Source organism: Curcuma longa, chromosome 11 (genome assembly GCF_044706935.1).
Source record: "Curcuma longa cultivar G26 ecotype Majalengka, Jawa Barat chromosome 11, ITB_CL_G26_1.1, whole genome shotgun sequence".
Taxonomy (NCBI): domain Eukaryota; kingdom Viridiplantae; phylum Streptophyta; class Magnoliopsida; order Zingiberales; family Zingiberaceae; genus Curcuma; species Curcuma longa.
The window spans coordinates 32,065,840-32,087,214 of NC_133871.1; the positions used below are offsets into that span (position 1 = coordinate 32,065,840).

The 21,375-nt window shown below is 38.5% G+C and overlaps 2 protein-coding genes across 4 annotated transcripts; both read left to right on the plus strand.

The window, feature by feature from the left end:
- The first annotated feature begins 8,995 nt into the window (after window positions 1–8,995).
- Window positions 8,996–11,495, plus strand: LOC141839827 (U-box domain-containing protein 16). The gene has a single exon (XM_074727661.1). The coding sequence runs from the start codon at window positions 9,110–9,112 to the stop codon at window positions 11,267–11,269; it is 2,160 nt and encodes a 719-aa protein (XP_074583762.1). The 5' UTR covers window positions 8,996–9,109; the 3' UTR covers window positions 11,270–11,495.
- Window positions 11,496–19,843: 8,348 nt separating this feature from the next.
- Window positions 19,844–21,229, plus strand: LOC141841808 (RING-H2 finger protein ATL74). Of its 3 annotated transcripts, none has more exons than XM_074730003.1 (2): window positions 19,844–19,929; window positions 20,069–21,229. In XM_074730003.1, exon 2 carries the CDS (start codon window positions 20,466–20,468, stop codon window positions 21,042–21,044), a length of 579 nt encoding a protein of 192 aa, XP_074586104.1. In that variant the 5' UTR covers window positions 19,844–19,929; window positions 20,069–20,465; the 3' UTR covers window positions 21,045–21,229. The 3 variants fall into 3 exon arrangements, with proteins under 3 accessions (XP_074586104.1, XP_074586106.1, XP_074586107.1); XM_074730005.1 differs by having other exon boundaries at window positions 19,887–19,958; XM_074730006.1 differs by lacking the exon at window positions 19,844–19,929 and having other exon boundaries at window positions 19,995–20,175; window positions 20,271–21,229.
- Window positions 21,230–21,375: the final 146 nt, after the last annotated feature.

The window sequence follows — 21,375 nt, forward strand, 5'->3', positions numbered from 1 at the left end:
AGTGGCATTTGAATAAATCAAGTAGCCAGTGTGATGGGTGCGGTGCACCAACTTGAGAGGGCAGCGACGTGTGAACCCCTCGATAACATGGTCTAGCTCAAATGGGCCCGATCCAACCGGTCTCGCACCAGCACCAACTTGGACGGGCCACCTAATTCAATCCAAACGATAGGACCTTCCCCTGCACTGCATCATCATGACTTGGCTTCCTTTCTATCCACTTAATCTTCCCAGCTTTATCCATCTGCTGACCAATTGAATGCCCTGCACACATTCAACGACACACGGGCTCAATGTGTTAATGTTCATATGCATGTTTGTCCCTTTCATCGATTAATTTAATTTAATTCATTAATTATGTGGTATTTTATTATTGAAGGTGTCATTGTCGATCCAACTCTATGATAAGAGCCGTTAGGTATAAGTTCAAAGGGTGTAGCTTTTTTGCAATTTGTTCTATCGGAAATGTACAATGTCGTCAAGCAACACTATGTTCTTTGGTTCGTGTGATGCGATCGAGGGCGAAGGAGGTGTGTCTGTTTGGCCATGTGGCGCGGCGACTAAACCAGCATTTGATGGAGTTAAACATCAATGTGGTACATTAGTTGGGACCCTAATTAACATGAACTAAAATAAACCCTACAATGAACCAACTTGGTAGTAGGTAACATATTCATCATGAAATTTCATGATATTGGAATCTGATTCTTTGTCTTCAATTTATTCTTTACAGGGCAATATTGAGATTCTTTTTGCTCCCTCTCAACATTTGCTATTTTTCTTTAGTGCGGAATCTCCGATGAGAAATTTGTAAATTGAGGTGCTTTTTTGAGCGATATTGTTTAATTAGACAAAGTTGACAAATTAATCAAACCACTATCATTTGTAAATAAACCACTATCAGGACTTGACGTGTCATGCCAATTATATGTTGGAATGTCAATTGCTAAGTATTCAATTAATCGTGATTCACTTAGACATTTTCTTATATCAATTTTATGTTGGGCTTCTAATCGTCAAGTGTCTGATCACTTATGATCGATTTGGACTTTCTTGTTGTTTAACATTCGATAAATCTTGACTTGTCAAGACTTTTTCATTGTCTAATATCCGATAAACCTTGACCTGATGATACTTTCTCGTTACCTAGAATCCGATCAACATTAACTTTTCGGGACATCATTGTTTTCGGGACTTCTTGTGCCAACTCTATTGTTCACTACAAAAATACAAGATATTAGCAACGAATGTTTGTGACGAAAATTTTTCGTCGCAAATTAACGACAAACTTTACGACGAAATCTAATTTGGTCGCCAATTTACAACGACATTGGCGACGAATACAATTTAGTTGCCAATTTGGGATGGACGAATTTTTGTCGCCAAATTCGTCGTAAATTTACGACGAATTCGTCACTGTGGTAACTTTAGGGTATTTGGCGACGAAATCCGAATTCGTCGCCAATTTTGACGATGAATTTATGAATTCGTCTCCAAATGGTGGCAAATTTGTGTATTCGTCGCAAAGTGGGCTAAATTAGAATTTAACGAAGAGATGGGGTCTGATCGCGTGGTAACTTTAGGGTATTTGACAACGAATTTAGATTCGTCGCCAATTGGCGATGAAAACAGAGTTTCGTTTGTTCGTCGCCAATTTGGCGATGAAAGCTTGGTTTCGTCTTGTTCGTTGCCAAATTTGGCGACGAAAACCTATTTTCGTCGCCAAATTTGGCGACAAAAATTTAGTTTCGTCGCCATTTTGGCGACGAAAACTTCTATTCATTGTCAAAATTTGACGACGAAAACTTCTGTTCGTCGTAAAATTTGATGACGAAAATTAATTTCGTTCCCAAGTTATTACCAACGAAAAAATTTTCGTCGCAAAATATTTTTTATTTTCGTTGTAAAATTCGTCATAAAACGGTTGTATTTTGTAGTGGTTGTACTTTCAATCATCAAATATTCGATTAATCATAACTTGATGTTACACTTTACTAGTTACCATATTGATCAAATATCAAAATTCTAACTTAAGTCAATTCGAGTTTGATCAACTAGCCCCCGGGGCATAGGTGAGTTGGTTACGACGTAGCAGACTTACAGAAGAGGGCAAGAGTTCGAATCCTGGCGAAGCCAGGCAATACCCTCCCGCGTCGTAACCAACTGCACTTTCTCGATTTACCTCCTCACAGATGGTCGTGAGGTCGACCATGTGGGGCCGCTAAGGTGATGGATCCACCTTTTGCAGAAGAGTTTGATGAACTAAATCAATCTTAAGGTCGATTGCATCGACATACATTAGCTAAGCCTCATCGACCCACTAGCTTGAATCATTTGATTTAACTTAAATCAACTTAAATGCAACTTAAATGGCTCGTTTGACAAAGTACAAATGCGCCATTGGATCAATTACAAAAGAGTGCGGCGGCTGATCAATTAACACGCACGATTAACACGTGATTTTTACATTTTTGGATCGAGTTTAAAATCAAATGTGAGAGCAAAATGCGTGTGAAAGGCGGAAAGGTTTCGATGGTGTCGACGGAAGCCAAACCACATACAATTAGCCACGTGATCACGTGGGCAGCTATGCGCACGTGCCGATATCCATGCAACACGTTCGCGGACGCAGTCACGCATGACACATCGATGCATCCATACATACGCCGTCGATACAAAGTCAAAAGGGCGAAAAATTTATGTATACGTGGCATCGCTGCATATTTTTGATTGACCCTAACCGATCGTTATCTTAATTAATCGTTGACTTTTCGTCAATATTTACTTGTTCGGGGTCCTTCTTGTACTATTTTATTGAAAATAATCAAGCATTTTTTGAAATTCATCCTTTTTATAGTAATTCATCCGTTTTTATGTATTCATTCTTTTACTGATCATCTCCATAAAGAAAACGCCTTCTCTAAACAAACTTAAAATGACACATTATTTAAAAATTATCAAAAGTATGTATATCCTATTTTCCATTCTAAAATATATTTATTTCCATACTGTAGCAATTTAAATAGTATTTCATATTATATTAATTAAGTTGGGTCAACCTTATTTCAATTAAAATAGCTTTGGAACCATTAGAAATTGCTTGGTGCAATCGACCTCTAGTTAAGGTTAATCAATTTGACTAAGTTAGAGTTGACTGAGTTTCGATATTTGATCAATATGTTAGTTAAATGTTAAATAGATAAGGTTGACCGAATATTTGATAATGAAAAAGAGTCAAGTAGGTCCGAGAAGCGATTCACTCCCGCTAATTCATACGGGTCCTAACAACCCTAACCACTATAATATAAAATAATTTTAATTAAGTGTTTCATGTTATAATCTGTTCGATCAAAACTACTCTAACATTGAATAAATCGAATTTACTCCAATATGGAACATCTTTTGCGCAAAGCTATTTCAATTAATTTTGACCAATTTTAATTTTTATTAAAATTGTTTCATATTGCAATTCCAATTAAGTTAAAATAGTTTTTAAATCAATATTTGAGTAATTTTAATAATAAATTATTTTAAATAATTTTAAATAATTTACTATTATAATAAAATAGTGCTGAAATAAAAATATTTTAAAGATAAAAAAAATAGAATGAGCTCTATTTTGATTTTTTTTTTGTAAAATATAGATTTTTTCAATAATAATAAAAATAAACAGCTGGCGTGTTATACAAATTTGAAACTGTGAGAAAACAAACCAAACAAACGGCGCCGGCCAACCGTTTTGACTTTTTCATGTCAAAGGAATAAACAGCCGGCGTGCTATAAATTATTTTGAGATGCGCTTTATTTGACAATTTCCACTCTTTTATTTATTTTATTTTATTTTAGATAATTAAGAAATAACCAATTTATAAATTTAAAAATATACACCAGTTAAATAAAACTTCGATTCGAAGTAAAAATAATAATTAATTTAGAGGCTCTCTTTAAAAAATATATTCAAGAGTGTATTTTATATCTTTATAAATTTTATTTATTTATTTTTAAAATAATTTCTTAATTTGATTAGATGGCCCGTGTGAGGTAGAAGTTGAATTTTAACGGGTGATAATTATATTTTTAACTCGGGTATCAAAATGAGACATGATTAATTGCTAATTAAAACTCTTTAAATTTTTATTCAGTATCAGATAAAATCTATATCGATCTACTTTCGGACCTATTTGACACTGTTAGTGCTTTTTCTGAAACTTTGAATATATATTTTTTTATTATTTATAGTAATTTTTATTTTTAAAGTTTTAAGGAATTTTTTACTCTTTCAAGTTAGGATTTATATAATTCAGGGTTGTCTATTTATATATATGTTTAATCATTTTTTATTAACTTTTGATGATTGATTAATTTTTTTTCGGCAAAAAATCCTAGAAATGCATTGCGATTTCTCTTTATTTTTTTTAAATTCTCGCACTTATTTTCTCTATGACTCTCTTTTAATCTTCTACTTTCAGGATACTCATTATTCTATTCGACATCAATGTTATTAATAATAATAGCATTTGATTTCTAAAGTTTTAAAATATAATGACTTAAAGGCATGAAAATCATAATATCGAGGATAAACCGATAAAAATACAAAATATAACAAAGCTAATATACAACAATAAAGATTTAGATTTTTCGTAGTAAATATTATGAAGCTTAAGTTAATATAAAACAACAAAGATTTAGATATCTTATAGTAAATATCGTCAAGATAGAAATAGTATTTATATAAATTAGTAAGTAAAACAAGCATGAACTATTATTATGTATTGTTAAGCATGCTTTTGAGTTTATGAAGTGTATGAGCACATTCTTTATAATAATTATTATTGAACTCAATCTTTCTTCTAGTAAAGATATGTTTCTTTCTTACGAGCACAATAAATCTCTCTTTGAGGAGAACTTGGGGCATTGTTCGGAGCACGAAATAAGAATATATTGCTTGTAGTAATTGTTGGAAGATGTTGATTCAACTTGCCATTTAAAGAGTTCGATCGATACTCTTTCGATCAACTGGAACTCCCTTTAGTTGGATGGACCTCCACTGACTCAACCGTCATGAATTTGATCCTCTTCGGACTAAGTTTTGACCTTTTGATCACCTGAAACACCCTCCGGTCACCTTGAGCTCAGTCAAAATTTATTTGAGGATTGACTCATGCAAACCCATCACGTTAACTTTCGATCGACCAGACCCTTTCGGTGGATCAAACTTTTCAATCTACCGAACTACCTTCCGATCGACCAGACCATGAATCTGATTTCTCGAATCAGTTCCTGTTCCCGTCAAGAACAGCTTAGGGATGCGCAGCTGGTCCTCAGCACCACTCCCGGATGAGGCGAAAAGGGGACGACGGGGAGCACCGGCAGTCTGCAAGCACAAACACCGTGAGAAGGAAGGCCGGCGTGACCGGCGCGACCACTCCGATGCCTAAGTCAGCGATTAGAGAAAACGAGGAAGTGAAGATGACGAAGAACAGTGAGAACATACCTGGCCCTTGTGAAGGGGCTCGCCTTATATAAGGAGGAGGATGCCCGTACCACGGACAAGGCAAGGTGAACCTTACCTTGAGAGTACTCTTCGTACCTGTGAGGAGTGACGTCTTTAATGAGGTGGTACACTGTTGGCAGGGGCGTACGTTAGGCGGCGCGTTGCCATACCCGGTGAGGGGTGTGTCAGTTGGGGCCGGCCATAGGACAAGAAAGGGAGTGGTCAGTGGCAGAGAGTACGACTCGGCCCCGACTCCCCGGGACGAGTCGGGTATGCTGTTCGATCCAATGGGCCGGGAGTCGGCTCGGCGGAGTTAACCGCGTCATCTGTTGACAAGCCCCGACTCCCCGAGACGAGTCGGGTACGATGCTCGATCAGGTTGTCCTGGACTTGACTCGGCGGGAGTTGACTCGGCGGAGTTATCCGTATCATATGCTGACAAACTAGCCTATCGGACTTGAATAGGGGCCATTCGGGTAGTAACCCAGGGGTTCGGATTCGGGCCATAATGCTTCGGTCGGCTGCTCCAAGATGGTTGACTCGACTTGGGCGTTTCTCTTAATCGGATCCGGCCCCGTATCCTTACAACCATAACAGTTCCCAATTAGTCTGGTCTGAACCTTTGTTTGATTGTTGTTTCACAACTATGTAAAAATCTAATATTCGATTTAGCTAATCTACTAGGTTTACTTTATCAAGTGTTCAGTTTCCAGTTGACCCTCTTACATTTTACTATCAAGTGTTCAACTCTCATTTGACATTTTTGGACTTAATATAGTTCCCAATTAGATTTATCTAGTTCCAAACTAGGTATTCCTCTACCTAACTCCATTAGAATTTTTATTATCGGGTTCCCAATCAGAACACCCACCATCTAGCCCTACTAGGACTTCTTATATTTGATTTCCAAATAGGACTTACACTACCTAGGGTTCACTCTCCTAGAATTTTTCTTTTGCTTTGAGTTCACTACTCCAAGACTTCTCACCATATAAGGTTCACTATCTTAGGATCTTACCTTTGTTTGGAGCTCATTCCTTCAAGACTTTTCACCTATCTGGTCCTACTTAGATTTCTCATTTACTTCCATGTTTCAAGTCAACTTTGATTTACTTAAACTGAAGTTCACTTCTTCAAAATTTTTCATCAACTGTATTTTATCCTACTTAAATTTCTCATTCACTTTTAAACTTCAAGTAGTGATGCAATTTAATATTCGTAGGAGACTTAAAATTAATTTAATTAGTAATTATGTTAGTTTATGCCACTCATTCATGTATCTTATTTTCTCATTTTCAAAATTTTTTGCTTCTACTAGTTATATTTTGAGTTGCGTTGGATAATGTAGCATAACTATCACTATCTTTTTAAAAATGCCCTTGAAAATTTAAATACATCATTTTTACCTTTTTATAGTTTCCTTTTGTTGTCAAAATGCCCTTGGCTACCAACATCCGTTATCTCCAAGCTGATTTACAAATCATATTATGCCTATAAATTTATGAATTTTAATATTTTTCGAATGGATCACTACCTCCTATAACAACTCATGTTAAAGCCAAAACCCCCAAAAGACTAAGTTAGACCATTTGCATATGTCCTTTTGTGATATCAAAGAATGTTGAGAACCTTAGGGGCGTTTGGTTTGGAAAATATTTTCCATTTTCTGTTTTTCATTTTCTATTTCTAGTTTTCTATTTTCTGATCTAGTTTTCAGAAAACAGAAAATATGTTTGGTATGATATGCTGTTTTCTATTTTCTAGAATAGAAAACTGGAAAACGCGTTTGGTTTGATAACTATTTTCTATATTTTTTATTTTTTTATTAAAATAAAAATCTAGAGTTTTAATTAATTATCTTAATTAATCCAACAGCCTTTGTCTAATCCCACGAGTTTTAAATAATTAACTAACCTTAATCCAATTCATCAATTAATCTTTTATCAAATTACCTAATTACACATATTAATCCTCAATTAATTAACAATCTAATAGTTATTAAACTAATTGACTAACTAATGATTTAATTAACTAATTAATCTAATAATTAATTAACTCAATTAATTAAAACTAATCGGTAAAGTTTCCTTTACCGATTTCATCGGCAACTTCTCGCGTAGCTTGGACCGACGGCAGAGGCGGCGTCGACAGGCGGCGGCGACTCCGGCGTTGGTGGGCGGCGTCTTGAGCGCAGGCAGGCGGCAGGCGGCAGGCGGCTGAAGGGCAGCGAACGGTGACGGCCAATCTGCGACGGTGAGCAGAGATAGAAGAAGAAGAACAGAGGGGGTTGCGGTGTCTTCGTGTAGGGGGTGGCGGAACAGGGGGTGGCAGCGTGCGACGGCGACGGAGCGGCGGAGCTCCTCGGTTGCTGTCTCCTCTTCGCGAGCTGGCGACAACTGAAGATGGTGGCGGCTGGATGTTGGCGACGGCGAACAGAGGCGACAACGGAGGAAGAGTCTCTATGCCTAGCCCCACACCAGGCAGCGAAGTGAAGCGCGTTTTCACGTTTTCTGATTCTCAACCCCCGCATTTTCCATTTTTTAGAAAACGATGTTTCATCGTTTTCCAGTTTTCCAGAAAATGAGAATGAATTTTCTAAAAAATAAAAATGAAAACGTCAACCAAATAGGTTTTCTGTTTTCATTTTCTGGAAAACAGAAAATGAAAACGGAAAATACTCGTACCAAACGCCCCCTTAAATTTGTAGGGGTTAAAGCTTGCACCCTGAATTTTTCATTTTTTGGATAAGAAACCGTAAGCTTTGGGTGCAAGGGGGTTAACTTTAACATGATCTATGATCTAAGAAGAAAAAAAAAGTTAAAAACTCTACGATTAGCGAGGAGCATTTCGACAACATGTCAAAGTTCTAGGTCGTAGAATGACAATATTAAATTGTTAAGGGCCATTTTAAAAAGATAACAAATATGTGGAAAAAAATCTTCACAAGTGTTTTTAAGTTGTCAAGAAGACTAATATGGGAAGTTCTAAAAAAATAAAGTTATTAAAAAATATTATTTTTACTCTTTTATATGGAGTTTTAAAGTTTACTATTTAAGACATTTTGCCTTCAACTCACAATACTTAGCATTAGTAGCAATATGATTTCACTTATTTTTTTATTAAGAAAAATTAATTCATAATAATATCATAATTAAAAATTCATTCATAAAAATTTAATTAATCATGAAAATATTTTATCGCGTTGCACGTAATCCGGGACGTCTTTCAATCATTACAGTTTAATTTTAATTTGTTAAATTTTACTATTATCGTATTTATTATGGGTTACAGGAGTAGTTGTGACATGAAAAGGAAGAACGGGTCGATAAAAAAACATGGATGTGGACCCGTTCGACAACCTTTGGGACCCATTCAATTCGGGTGGGAATTAGATTTACAGGCGCGCACAAAAGACCATGTCCCCCCCCTCTGCTCGTCTTCTTATCACCATCGATAAATACAAAAGCAGGCGGCGACCACCGCACTTTCCATACCCAATCCATCTCCCAGCTATTTCCAGTTCACCTGCCTTCTTCCTTCTCCTCCTCCTTCCTTTCCAATTTTATAAAACCCTTCCCCTTTCTCCCTTTCTCCCGCATTTGATACAGCGCGAATATGCTCACGACTCAAGGCGCCATGGCCGCGGCCTCCTGCCCTGCTCCAGATCCATCCTGCGACGCCGACCTCCTCCGCCATCTCCTCCTCCTCTCCTACGACGTCTCGTCGTCGTCGTCGTCGTCGTCTTCTTCTTCTTCTTCATCCTCCTCCTCGCACCTCCGCATCAATCCCAACTTCGCCTCCGTCCCCCGCAGCGTCAAGCAGCTCGGCCTCGTTTTCGAGGAGATCCTCCGGGAGTACTCGGAGGAGGGCCGTTGGCTCCCTCGCTCCGCCTCCCTCTGCTGCCGCGAGATCCTCCTCGTCCTCCACCGCCTCAAGCTGCTACTCCGCGAGCGATCCGCCCGCAGCCGCGCCTGCTTCCTCTTCCGCGCGGAGTCGTTCGCCGCGGAGATGCACGAGCAGGTCGTCGATCTGGCCACCTTCATCGAGATCCTGCCGCTGGCCGAGCTCAGAATCCCGGACGATGTCCGGGATCTCGTCCGCCTCCTCCGGCGCCAACTCCGACGATCCTCCGCGGCCGTCGATCCGACTTCCCTCGCCCTCCGGGGAGACCTCCTGGAGCTCATCGCGAGTGTCGAAGGCGGCGCCGTGCCCGATCGGAGAGGGATGCAGGGGATCTTCCGTCGGCTTGGCCTCGGGGACTCCCGGATCTGTCGATTGGAGATCGAACGCCTGGAGTGCGACGTCGCGGCCGGCGCTGTGGATGAGAGGTGGGCGGCGTCCATGGTGGCGCTTGCCTCGATCCTCCGATATGGCAGCTGCGTTCTCTTTGGCGCCTCGACTCCACGATCGGACTCCAGCAAATCGCCCTTCTCGCCGGCGGAGGACCTTGTAGTGCCGGATGAGTTCAGATGCCCTATATCGCTGGATCTGATGCGCGATCCGGTGGTTGTAGTCACCGGGCAGACATACGATCGGGATTCTATTGTACGGTGGATCGGCGCCGGCCATGCTACATGCCCTAATTCCGGACAGGTGCTCACACACCTCGAGCTCGTCCCCAATCAGGCCCTCAAGAACCTCATCGCCCGATGGTACGGAAACAACAATCCAACCTTCGACGGATCTGACCTCGCCAATAGCGACAACGCCACCAACAAGATAGATGCTTCTTCTGACATCGGTTCCGCCCACACAGAAACCAACAAAGCCGCCCTCGAGGCGGCGAGGTTGACAGCGTCCTTTCTCGTGGATGAGCTTGAAGCAGCGTCGTCTGTAGATGCTGCGCACCGGATCGTCCATGAGCTCCGGCTTCTGGTGAAGCACAGCTCAGATAATCGCGCCTTCGTGGCGGAGGCCGGCGCCATTCCGCTGCTCCTCCCGCTTCTCAAATCGGTGGACGCCGGGATGCAGGTTAACGCTGTGACCGCGTTGCTGAACCTGTCGATTCTGGAAGCCAACAAGCGGCTCATCATGCACACGGACGGCGCCATCGACGGCATCGTCCACGTTCTAGCAGAGGGCGCCTCGTGGCAGGCGAAGGAGAACGCCGCCGCCACCGTGCTAAGCCTCTCCTCCGTTCACTCCTACCGGCGGCGCCTCGCGCGGCACCACCGCGTGGTCGAGGTTCTAGTCCAGATGGCGCGCGATGGCCCCACTAGCGCTAAGAAAGAATCCATGGCCGCCGTGCTGAGCCTCGCCGGAGACCGGGAAAACACGGCTCGTCTGGTCGAAGGCGACGTCGTGGCAGTGGCCTTAGAAGCCGCTGCCGAACCCGAGGTCGCGGAGGAGGCCACCGCGGTGCTAGCAGCGATCGCAAGGAGGGGCGGAGTGGAGGCGGTAGCCGGGGCAAATCGTGCAGTGGCGCGGTTCGTCGGGGTGCTTCGCCGCGGGTCGGACTTGGCGAAGGAGAGCGCCGCGGCTGCGCTGGTGGCGATCTGCCGGCATTCAGGGGCGCCCGCCGTGGCGGAACTGGCGGCGACGCCAGGGATCGACTGGGTGATATGGGAACTGATGGGGGCAGGGACCGAGCGGGCGAGGCGGAAGGCAGCGTCGCTCGGCCGGATCTGCCGTCGGTGGGTGACAGCGGTGCAGGATGCACGGACGTCAAGATTCGCCGCCGTGGATGTGACGCCACCCACGACCGTTGCGGCGTTGCCTAGGGTTGAAAGGTCAACACAGCACGTCACCCATCCGTTAGATATTCCCCAACACTAAATTGGACGGACGCGATTCTTTCTTCACAAACTGTGCATAAACGACCGGATTCATTTCTTTTAATTTTAATTTTGATTTTAACATTTTCTGAGGCAACGGAGAATGCAAAATCGGATTCTTTTTCGTTTCAGAAATTATAATTCAAATTGTTCTTCGAAAGCAGTGTAAACATTCCATACGAGTGTCTCATTTTGAGTTGTTTCGCAGTCAGATGATATTTATTAAATCCATACAGCTTTCAACAGCGACATGTATATTACAGGTTTAGCTAATAACTATCTGTTAATGCATGGTTGGTTGGTAGCAATTGAGTGTTGTTTGGTTTGGTGGCGGCTCATGGGAAGGAACCTCTTACGTGCACGCCAACATTTCTTATCGTCTTCGAATCGATCGGTACGTAAGATATAAATAAAACCATTATATTGCTTGACATGGTTTAACATGTAAGTAATTAAATAATCACAGAGATAACAAAGCTTAGCGAATTAAGCAGGAACATGAACAGTATATTTAGTGAATAAATTATTGTGAACAAATTTCTCAAATGAATCAAAATTAATGGTCTAATTGTGAGATACTCGAGATGGAGTAAACTATGAATAAACACGGCAGCAGCGCTCACTCATACGCAAGGGCTTACGTCTTAATTGGGTCACCCATTATGGCCCATTTAATTAGGCCCAGGTATTAGGCCTAGTGGATTACTAAAGTGGGTTCTAAGCTCAGTTTTATTAGTGTGCGTTCAAGTGGGCAGGAAGCTATGCATGAAATAAATTGGAATTAAATAAGCAAATTGGTAACCTCTTAAGATGGAATTTGTCACCCTAGTAGTCCCACATAGTCGGCCCCACGACCATATGTGAGGAGGTAAATCGAGAAACTACAATTGATCACGACGAAGAAAGATATTGCTCGGCTTCACTGAAATTCGAACTCTTGCCCTTTTCTGCAATTTGTTTTTGTTTTTGATACTCCAATTGTCTAGGCTTCACTAAATTAATTATGAAGATGGACTACCTTCTCACACTAATTCACCTCTAGAGTATAACTCATAAACACTCAAAAGTTAAGTGCTAGTCCACATGAAAGTTTTTATATTTTAGATATTTAGGTTTTATGATTCGACTAACTCTAGAGATGATCGATTCGGTCCCATAAAAGTTTCTCACCGACCATTAGAGTAAATTCAGAAGAACAAGTGACAATCCACACAATGACCCAACAATTCGAACACGAGAGATGAATTTCTTACTGATGCAGTTGATAACTATTGATTCCGTTGATTTGAACATGAATATCGAAAAATAATGATGCAGCAGATAATTATTGAATCCGTTGATTTATACACAAATATCAGAAATATTAATGTAGCATATAACTATTGAATCCGTTAATTCATGCACGAATACCAAAAATAATCTTTTAAATCGTGTTGATTCAATAGAATACCAAGAGAAAGACAATCAAACTCAACGTTTGAGAAGAAACCACATAGCTGCAAATCTTATTGATAAAAAAATTAAAAATTCAAAATCAACTAAATAATAATTTAAATAGACTCAAGACTCTAATATTACAAAATGGAAATACTTTAAAAATCCTAACTCAACAAAAATAATAAAAAGACTAAAATTACTTTTTTTTTGTTCCTACATCATTTTTCTAATGTGGAAAAAATTCGCTCTTGAATTGTTGATCATATCATCATCAAAAATGTTGTTGATGCATTAATATCTTCTTAATCGCATGTTGATACGAGGTTAGTTCAGCTTAGACCCGACCATGGGTCGGGTCCAGCCCGGACCCGGACCGGGTCAACGGGCTGGTTGACCCGTTGACCCGGTTAGCCGGGTCGAATCGGAACCGGCCCGGTAGGATGCCGGGCCGGTTACGGTTCAAGCCATTTGGAACCGGCGGACTGCCGGTTTGGTTTTTTTTTAATTTTATGATTTTTTATATATTATCAATACATTTTTATATAAAATATATTTATTTTTATTTAATTAAATTATAATTTAACATGTTAATGCTAGGGATCAAACCAGGACATATCAAGACACAAGCACATATACTCACCACTGTTCTACAACGCCTTTTATTTATAAAATTAATATAATTATATATATACTATATTTATATTTATTTAATTCAATTTTAATATGCCGTTGATGGAGAACAATTCTCATCGATCAAAGACGTAGACACTCACCACTGTACCCCAATGACTTTTATACATAATTTCAATACGATATTATATATAATATGGTTATATATTTATTTCAAATATATTATAATATGCGATTGGTGGGGATCGAACGTGAGAGTTCCTGGGGATCGAACGTGAGAGTTCCAATACGATATTATATATAATATGGTTATATATTTATTTCAAATATATTATAATATGCGATTGGTGGGGATCGAACGTGAGAGTTCCGCATGAGAAATAGATACAGAGACCACTATACTACAACATCTTTAATAAACTTATTCAATAAATTTATTTATATATTTATTTCAAAATTATATTTACATGCCGTTAGTGAGGATCAAACCAGAGTCTCCCGCGTGAAAGAAAGGAATACGCACCACTAAACTACATCGACTTTTCTTTCTTTTTTCAATATTTCTTTTATATACATTTTAAATTTTTAATATAATAATCTCGAACCGTCGTGAACCGTCACGAACCGTGAATCGAACCGTGAATCGGCGGTTCCGAACCATGAACAGTAACCGTCTTGGGCGGTTAAGGTTAATGGTCGACCTGCCATGAACCGTCAAACCGACGATTCCGAACCGTCGAACCGGCGGTTCTGAACCGTGGTCGGGTCTAGTTCGGCTCTGATACCAACTGATGCAGTAAATAACTATTGATTCTGTTAATTCAAACATGAATGTCGAAAACACTAATGCAACGGATAATTATTGAATCCGTTATTTCGAAAACAAATATTGAAAATATTGATACAGTGGATAACTATTGAATTCATTGATTCATGTACAAATACCAAAAATAATCTTTTAAACTCGGTTGATTTGACAGAATAAAAGGAGATAGAAAATCACAATCGATATTTGGGAAGAAACGACATTGTTGTAAATATTATTGATAAAAATAAAAATCCTAAAACTAACTAAATAATGATTTAAATAGATTTAAAATTCTAATATTCACTACAAGAAAATAGACTGATTTTTAAAATAGAATTAAAATATATTTTAAATTTTAGTAAATTAGAGATGAATTTTTTATGAAATTATCAATCCGTTTTACTTAAATAAAATATAATATTTTTAAAAAATTAAGATAAAATTTAAAATAAATTTGATATAAAATTACATATTTATAAACAAAAATAAATCAAATTATAAATAAAATTTAAAATAGAAATAAAATCTATTTCATTTACAATAATTTAGAGAATGATATTATAGAATTATTAATTTATTTCACTTTAATAAAATTTAATAAAAAATTATGTATAAATTTTTATAAATAAAAAATAAATGGATTATAAATAAAATTTGAGACAGATTGATTTTGATTGAAAAATCCATTTAAATTAAAAAAATTAAGATGAAAATTAAATATATTTTAAATTCATAAATTAAAATAGATTTAATATGAAATTATTAATCTATTTTACTTTAATAAAATTTAATATTTAAAAAAAATTTAATATATAATTTAAAATAAATTTGATACGAAATTATATATAAATATTTATAAATAAAAATAAATACTAATTTAAGACGGTATGATTTCTATTTTTCGATATCTAGATTGATCTATAAGACATAGACCATATCATCTTCTTATCAATCTTTGTATATTTTGATCTTCAAGGAAACTCACTTAACCAAATGAATTCTATATCTCATATTGACTTATTTGAGCATGATTATACATTTAGTAGTTTATCTAATTAAAGAGTCCATAGATATCACTTCTGTCATATGGAAGGGATATATCCCATCTACATCACTCACATTTCTCTACATCATTTATTGCATACTCAGTGATCGATTTTATAGTCCACCTTATTACAGGTGATGTGTTATCGATACTAAAGTACACAACTCGCCTTATATAGAAAACCGTAGTGACTTCATATTTAAGTACTATTTATACTAATAGTTACTATGAGAATGATTATGACACTTATATAATGATCTATGAAATATTCTAATGGCGAGTCAATTCAGTACATATTCTATAATATATATTCATGTGTCAACTTAATATCTTATATTCATGACTTGTGAGATTAAGTCATTAGTTGACCTACATGTGTCAACTTAATATCTTATATTCATGACTTGTGAGATTAAGTCATTAGTTGACCTACATGCTAGTCTCAATGTAATAATATTGTCATTGTATATTAAAGTTTAATTAGGAATAGTTAAGAGTAGTGTTCTATATATATCTACAGTCTCCAATCATATATTCAACCAATTGATATGTTTGAGACTAGAACCTATTACCCTAAGATATTATTATATTTATTTATCTAGCACAGATCTGATGTAAATATATCACCATAAACTTTACTTTTTATTAATGAAATATGATACAAAAGTTTCCTTTTCAATCATCTCATAATTAATTCAAAGAGCTAACACTAATAATTACCTCTTGTTATTATAAATAATTTTATATATTTTTTTTAAAATTAGAGACGGAATATATTTGTTTCACAATTAACCAGGGGGTTTCATTAATAAATTTTTGAGACAGAATATTCTATCTCAAATTTTCTTTAAAGACAAAAAAAAAACTTTCAAAATGAAAATTTTCATCTCTGATTTTTGTTAGTGATTGCAAAAAATAAAAATATTCTCAAAATTCTAATTCGATAAAAATAATAAAAAGATTAAAATTATTTTTTTGTTCATTTGCATTCTTCTATTTTGAAAAAAGTAGAATCTGTCTCCCCAGTGGCTCCACACGATCGACATCACGATCATCTGTAAAGAAGTAAATCGAGAAATTATAATTGATCGCGAAAAGATATTGAAGCCGTATGCACTCCTTCCTTAAGAGTCGAATCCTAGATGCATGAGAAATTCCACGATCGATGTGCCTATCATTGTACCATATATAGCTGGGGGCAGAGTTGTATTCCACGAAGGATTGAGAAAATGCATATATCCATTACCAAAGCAACAAATGATCGATCATATCATAAAAAGTTGAAGAAAGGTCATTGCTCAGAAAAGTGAACCGGTTAATTTGTTAAACTTTTAAATTTTCCGAAAAAGAAAACAACAAAAGAAGGCTATTGGAACACTTGACAAACTTTTTGTTGGGATATATGGCCATAAATAGATGAATTTTTTATTTGAAATTAAAATCGAAATATGAATGAAACGATTTTATTTGGATTGTTTATAATGAGATTAACGATTTTATTTGGATTGTTAATAATGAGATTATTGAAATAAAAGCACTTTATATAATTTGATATTGAATAGAACCGAAATATAATTAATTTAGAATCTCTTGTAATTTTGTAATAAGTAGAGCATTCATTACCAATCAATGATGGTCATATAAGAGTTGATATTAATTACTTAATAATAATGACACAAATGAGATAGTATTAAAAATTCTTAGTATATTAAAAATATAATAAAATAAATAATTATGAATATTAATATACAAGATGAAATTCATTCTTTTATAATTGTCAATGGATTTATTAATAATAATAATAATAATAAGAGTGCTCAATTTATAATTAGATCATAAATATATTATTCATTAGAAAATCCATATGACTTAGAAAAAAATATAATCAAAGAGGCTAACGAAAATTATGTAACGTTGATTATGAACTGTTTATGAAGAATCAATTTATATTGTTCCTATTTGAGATCGCCTTCTGTACGAGTCATCGGCCACCTAACTTATATGTTGATGGTCAAGGTGGTATCCACGAGCAGCAAAGGACGAGGATGATAGACTTTGACATGCCACCAAACTCTGAACTGTAAGAAAAAAGAAGAGGGTGAGAACGGAAGACAAGGATGTTCTAGCTCAACCGCTCCAACGCTCAAGTCAAATCCTTAATTAGAGAGGGAGAAGAAAACATAAGAATGTAGAGAATGAGTGTTGGTTGGTTTTATGTGTGTACCTGTATCTGTGAGAGATGAAGGAGTTATATAGACTTATGAAAAAGAGAAAATTAAGAAAAATGTCTTATCTTAGTTAAGGAGAATATTTTTCAGTGGAAATTTTGTCATCAGAGGAGATGCCCCACTTAGGTAAAGGAGAACATTTCATCGCCACCGCAGTAGCGAAGAGTCTCATCACTTATACCTGACATGACATTAGACTGTGCTATCATGTCACATTAATGGGGTGGATGAGATACCCAAGATATCGTATGATTGTGTGTGTCCTTCTGGCAGCGGCCTACCAAGCTAACCGAGGGAATGAAGAGAGTGGAGTCAGTTAAGCGTAGTGCATGACACTGAGTAGGTGGAGCGCGGGCGACAGAGAGAGCCCGAGCTAGGGTCAGTTGAGCCCCGCCTTGGGCCAAGATGGGATATGATACGGTCGAGAGGAGACTCAATGGAGCGGCTTGGACTCGAAGCTCAAAGTCAAGTGTTGAACCGGAGTTGAGTTGTGGGAGAGATCTGGTACGGAGTCCCGAGCTGAGCTGGTTGGAGCTGGATGCAGAGTCGGAGGGTGGTACCGAGCCAATAAGCTCAGGAGTCAAGTCTTCTGTCTGACGTGTCATCTAATTGGACCAGATCTTGACCTTCTAGACTAAGTCCTACCAACCCATAACATATATATAATAATTATATCAATAGATTATTTCTTATTCTTAATAATTTTATATCTATAATTTTAGGAATGCAATTTCAAATTTATAATGGAGTATCTTTCAAATTAATAATATTGATATGCTAATTAAAGAGTATAATTTATTATTAATATTATTAGAGCTTGAGATTATATTGAGATCATATTGAGATTATATGTTCATAGTTTCTCATAGGAGCAAAAGGAGATGAAGGAATTGGAAAGGATGTTGTAGACTAAATACAAAAAAAAACATGGACAAATAAACAAGCTATAAGGATCCAAATAGGTGCTCAAGGAGATAGACTTGCCTCGACTGGTCCGATTGACCTACTTAGCGACTTGACCTATCCTACCTAAGCGAGGGCAATAGATAAAGGACAAAGAGGGACATTGATACAATGAAGAATTTATAAATGGGGAAGAGAAATGTCACTCATTTTCTTTAAAAATATGTTCAACAAATGCTAGATTTCACAAGGAAAATGATCGATTTTGTAGTTTAGGTGTGGTGCATTAATACAATTTGATCAACTAAATGCAATAAATTGAGATTTAAAAATGGAGGAAGATTGCAAAAAGCAAAAGAATATGAAAGAAAAGAAACCACAAGCAATAACCTCAATCATTAGACTACAATGTCCAAGGTTCATTGCACCAACCACAAACTAACATAAGAGGGCAGTTGGAAAAAACCCAACTTTTAGGACTTTAGAAGTCTGATTATTATGTTGTTTCTCTTAAAATTGGAAGAAAAAAAAAAGACATCAATGGAGCTTGCATTATCTTTTTGTTAATTCATTCAGAGATCAAACTTGGGAATCTAATTCTTGGATTCAAAGGCTTAGATGAGCAGTACATCCATGAGCCTTGAACTCCTGTTCTTATGTCTCTCTCTTAGTTTCTTTTTGATGCAAACACTATACTTCAAGAGTTTCTAAATCACTAGATGCTTCTGGCCACTTTGATTAAAAAAAGAACAGCTAATCATTATAAAAGCAGCACAATCTTAATCCATCAGAGAGTAGATATCCTTAGTTAATTGTCTTCTTTTATCAGACAAGTAAAAGAAAAAAAAAGACATCACTACCTCTGCTTTGCGTTCCTAGCTGTAAAAGTGGTCGAAGCTACTAAAATTATGAATCAATAAGGTTTAGCATACAACTGTTGTTTTTATGCCATCAACATCATGTTTTTATGCCAAAGCCACATGAATTGATGATTTCATTGGCAACAGCGACTCCTCCAGGAAATGCAAGCTTGAAGCTTCTAACAGAGCAAAGCCAAACTGCTTAACTTGTTGAAACATCCAGCGATTAGGTCTGGTTTCACCCTTGATTAAGATGGAAAGAAGGAAAATCTTGCCAGATGCTCCTTTCAATCCGAAAGAGCATGTGCATCCAGACCACGAGATTGTAGGGTCGTTTTTCTCTCTCACACGCCTTCTCTTGACAGTAGTGTGGTCAGTAACCATTGGCCACACGCAAAAATATCTCAACCTCCACAAGATAAGCACGACAACGACACGGGGGGAGCAGAAGCAAAATATCTAGCAATCCACCAATAAAATCTACTAATAGGTCCAATCATGTGGCCACGAAAAGGACCCCAGTGGTGAACTCAGAGCACCTTCAGGGTCTGTGCTCCAGGGAACTGAAATGTTACTGGCCGGGTGCATTATCTCACTGGAGACTAATAATTCATTGTTAATTACTTCAGTTTTTGATTATGGTGCTGCTTTAAAAAGCTACAGCCACCAATGTTTGATTGGAACCTAGCAGAAATACTCCTGTCCGACATGAATTGAGGATAAGATAACAAGCTTTCTCAAGTGGCTTAGGTTAGATGCGTACCTCTAAACATGATTAGGTGGAACATCTAATAGTGTTTTCCTTGTCTTAAAAGCTTCTTTTTTTTTCCTGCACAGCCACTGTGAATATCCTTTCATGTCTGTATTTTATGTTTCTTGGCCTGTGCAGATTCTCCTACCTCTTCTTATCGCAAACTATCCAAATCCATGCGTGTCCTAGGTTATTGAGCAAAGCTAGAGTCTTTACCTCAGCTTGAGAAGACAACAACTCAGCTGGTGAGTGATTCCTTCTCTGCAAAAGATTTCCAAATAGGAACTCATAGGTTTTGAGAGCGTCCTTTATCATCTATATTCCTTTTGTTGGCGAGCAGATGCCACTTCCAATATTTCAATCGTCTTCGGATTCCTTGCTAAATGACGGCCACAAAAGAGTATTCTTAGAGAGATTAGTAGGAATCTAAAGAAAAGAGAGAGAGGCAAAAGGCATAGGGTCTTTCTTACGCTTGCAGCATACTTGATTGTTTTCGATTCTGCCCCATTTCGTCGAACACCTTGCGGACGCGCTTATGAGGGTACCAAGGGACAGGCACCTGGGAGGCTTGTTGGGGGCGCCGCCAGGGGCCAACAGGACAGGGCCGACCCACGTGGCCGCCGCCGGCAGCAACGCCAACTTCGACACCAACATGGTCATCATACTGGCGGCGCTGCTGTGCGCGCTCATCTTCGCGCTGGGGCTCAACTCGATCGTGCGCTGCGCGCTCCGGTGCGGACGGCGGCTGGCGTTCGAGACCCCCGAGGAGGTGGCCGCGCGGCTGGCGGCGACGGGGCTCAAGCGGCGGGCTCTCCGCCGCATCCCGGTGGCGGTGTACGGCGACGGGGCGGACATCCCGCCGGCGACCGAGTGCCCCATATGCCTCGGAGAGTTCGCGGACGGCGAGAAGGTCCGCGTGCTGCCCAAGTGCCACCACGGGTTCCACGTCCGGTGCATCGACAAGTGGCTGGCGTCGCACTCCTCCTGCCCCACCTGCCGGCGTTCGCTGCTGGACCAAGCTGCCGGGGAAGGGGCGGAGGCGGCGGCGGGGGGCCGGGCCCCGTGGCGGAGCGGCGGAGGCACCGGCGAGTACGGCGAGCTCGCGCTGGCCTAGTACGTACGGGCAGTAAACGAGCTGCCCAGCACTCTTAATCTGTGGAATTTGTGAGTGTGGAATGGAATTAATAACGTAGATACTGCAGAATCTACGGTGTATTTGGAAGAATATATCAATTCTGCGTTCGAAAATTTTGTAGGCGACAGGAAACATAAGAAGAAGAAAGGTCTTGAAATGGAAAATCTTTCTCTACCTTCCTTCTGCGTTTTCTCTTCTGCTTCTGCTGTGTTTTTTTTTTCCTTTTATGGAATTATTACTGCATTTTGCTTTTGATTTCAGTTTGTAGATGATTGTGTTTTTACACGAATTTGGTTTTGTTCCGGTTGAG

Coding starts and splice junctions, on each gene's coding strand:
- LOC141841808 (XM_074730003.1), top strand. CDS start 20,466: ATGAGGGTACCAAGGGACAGGCACCTGGGAGGCTTGTTGGGGGCGCCG.
- LOC141839827 (XM_074727661.1), top strand. CDS start 9,110: ATGCTCACGACTCAAGGCGCCATGGCCGCGGCCTCCTGCCCTGCTCCA.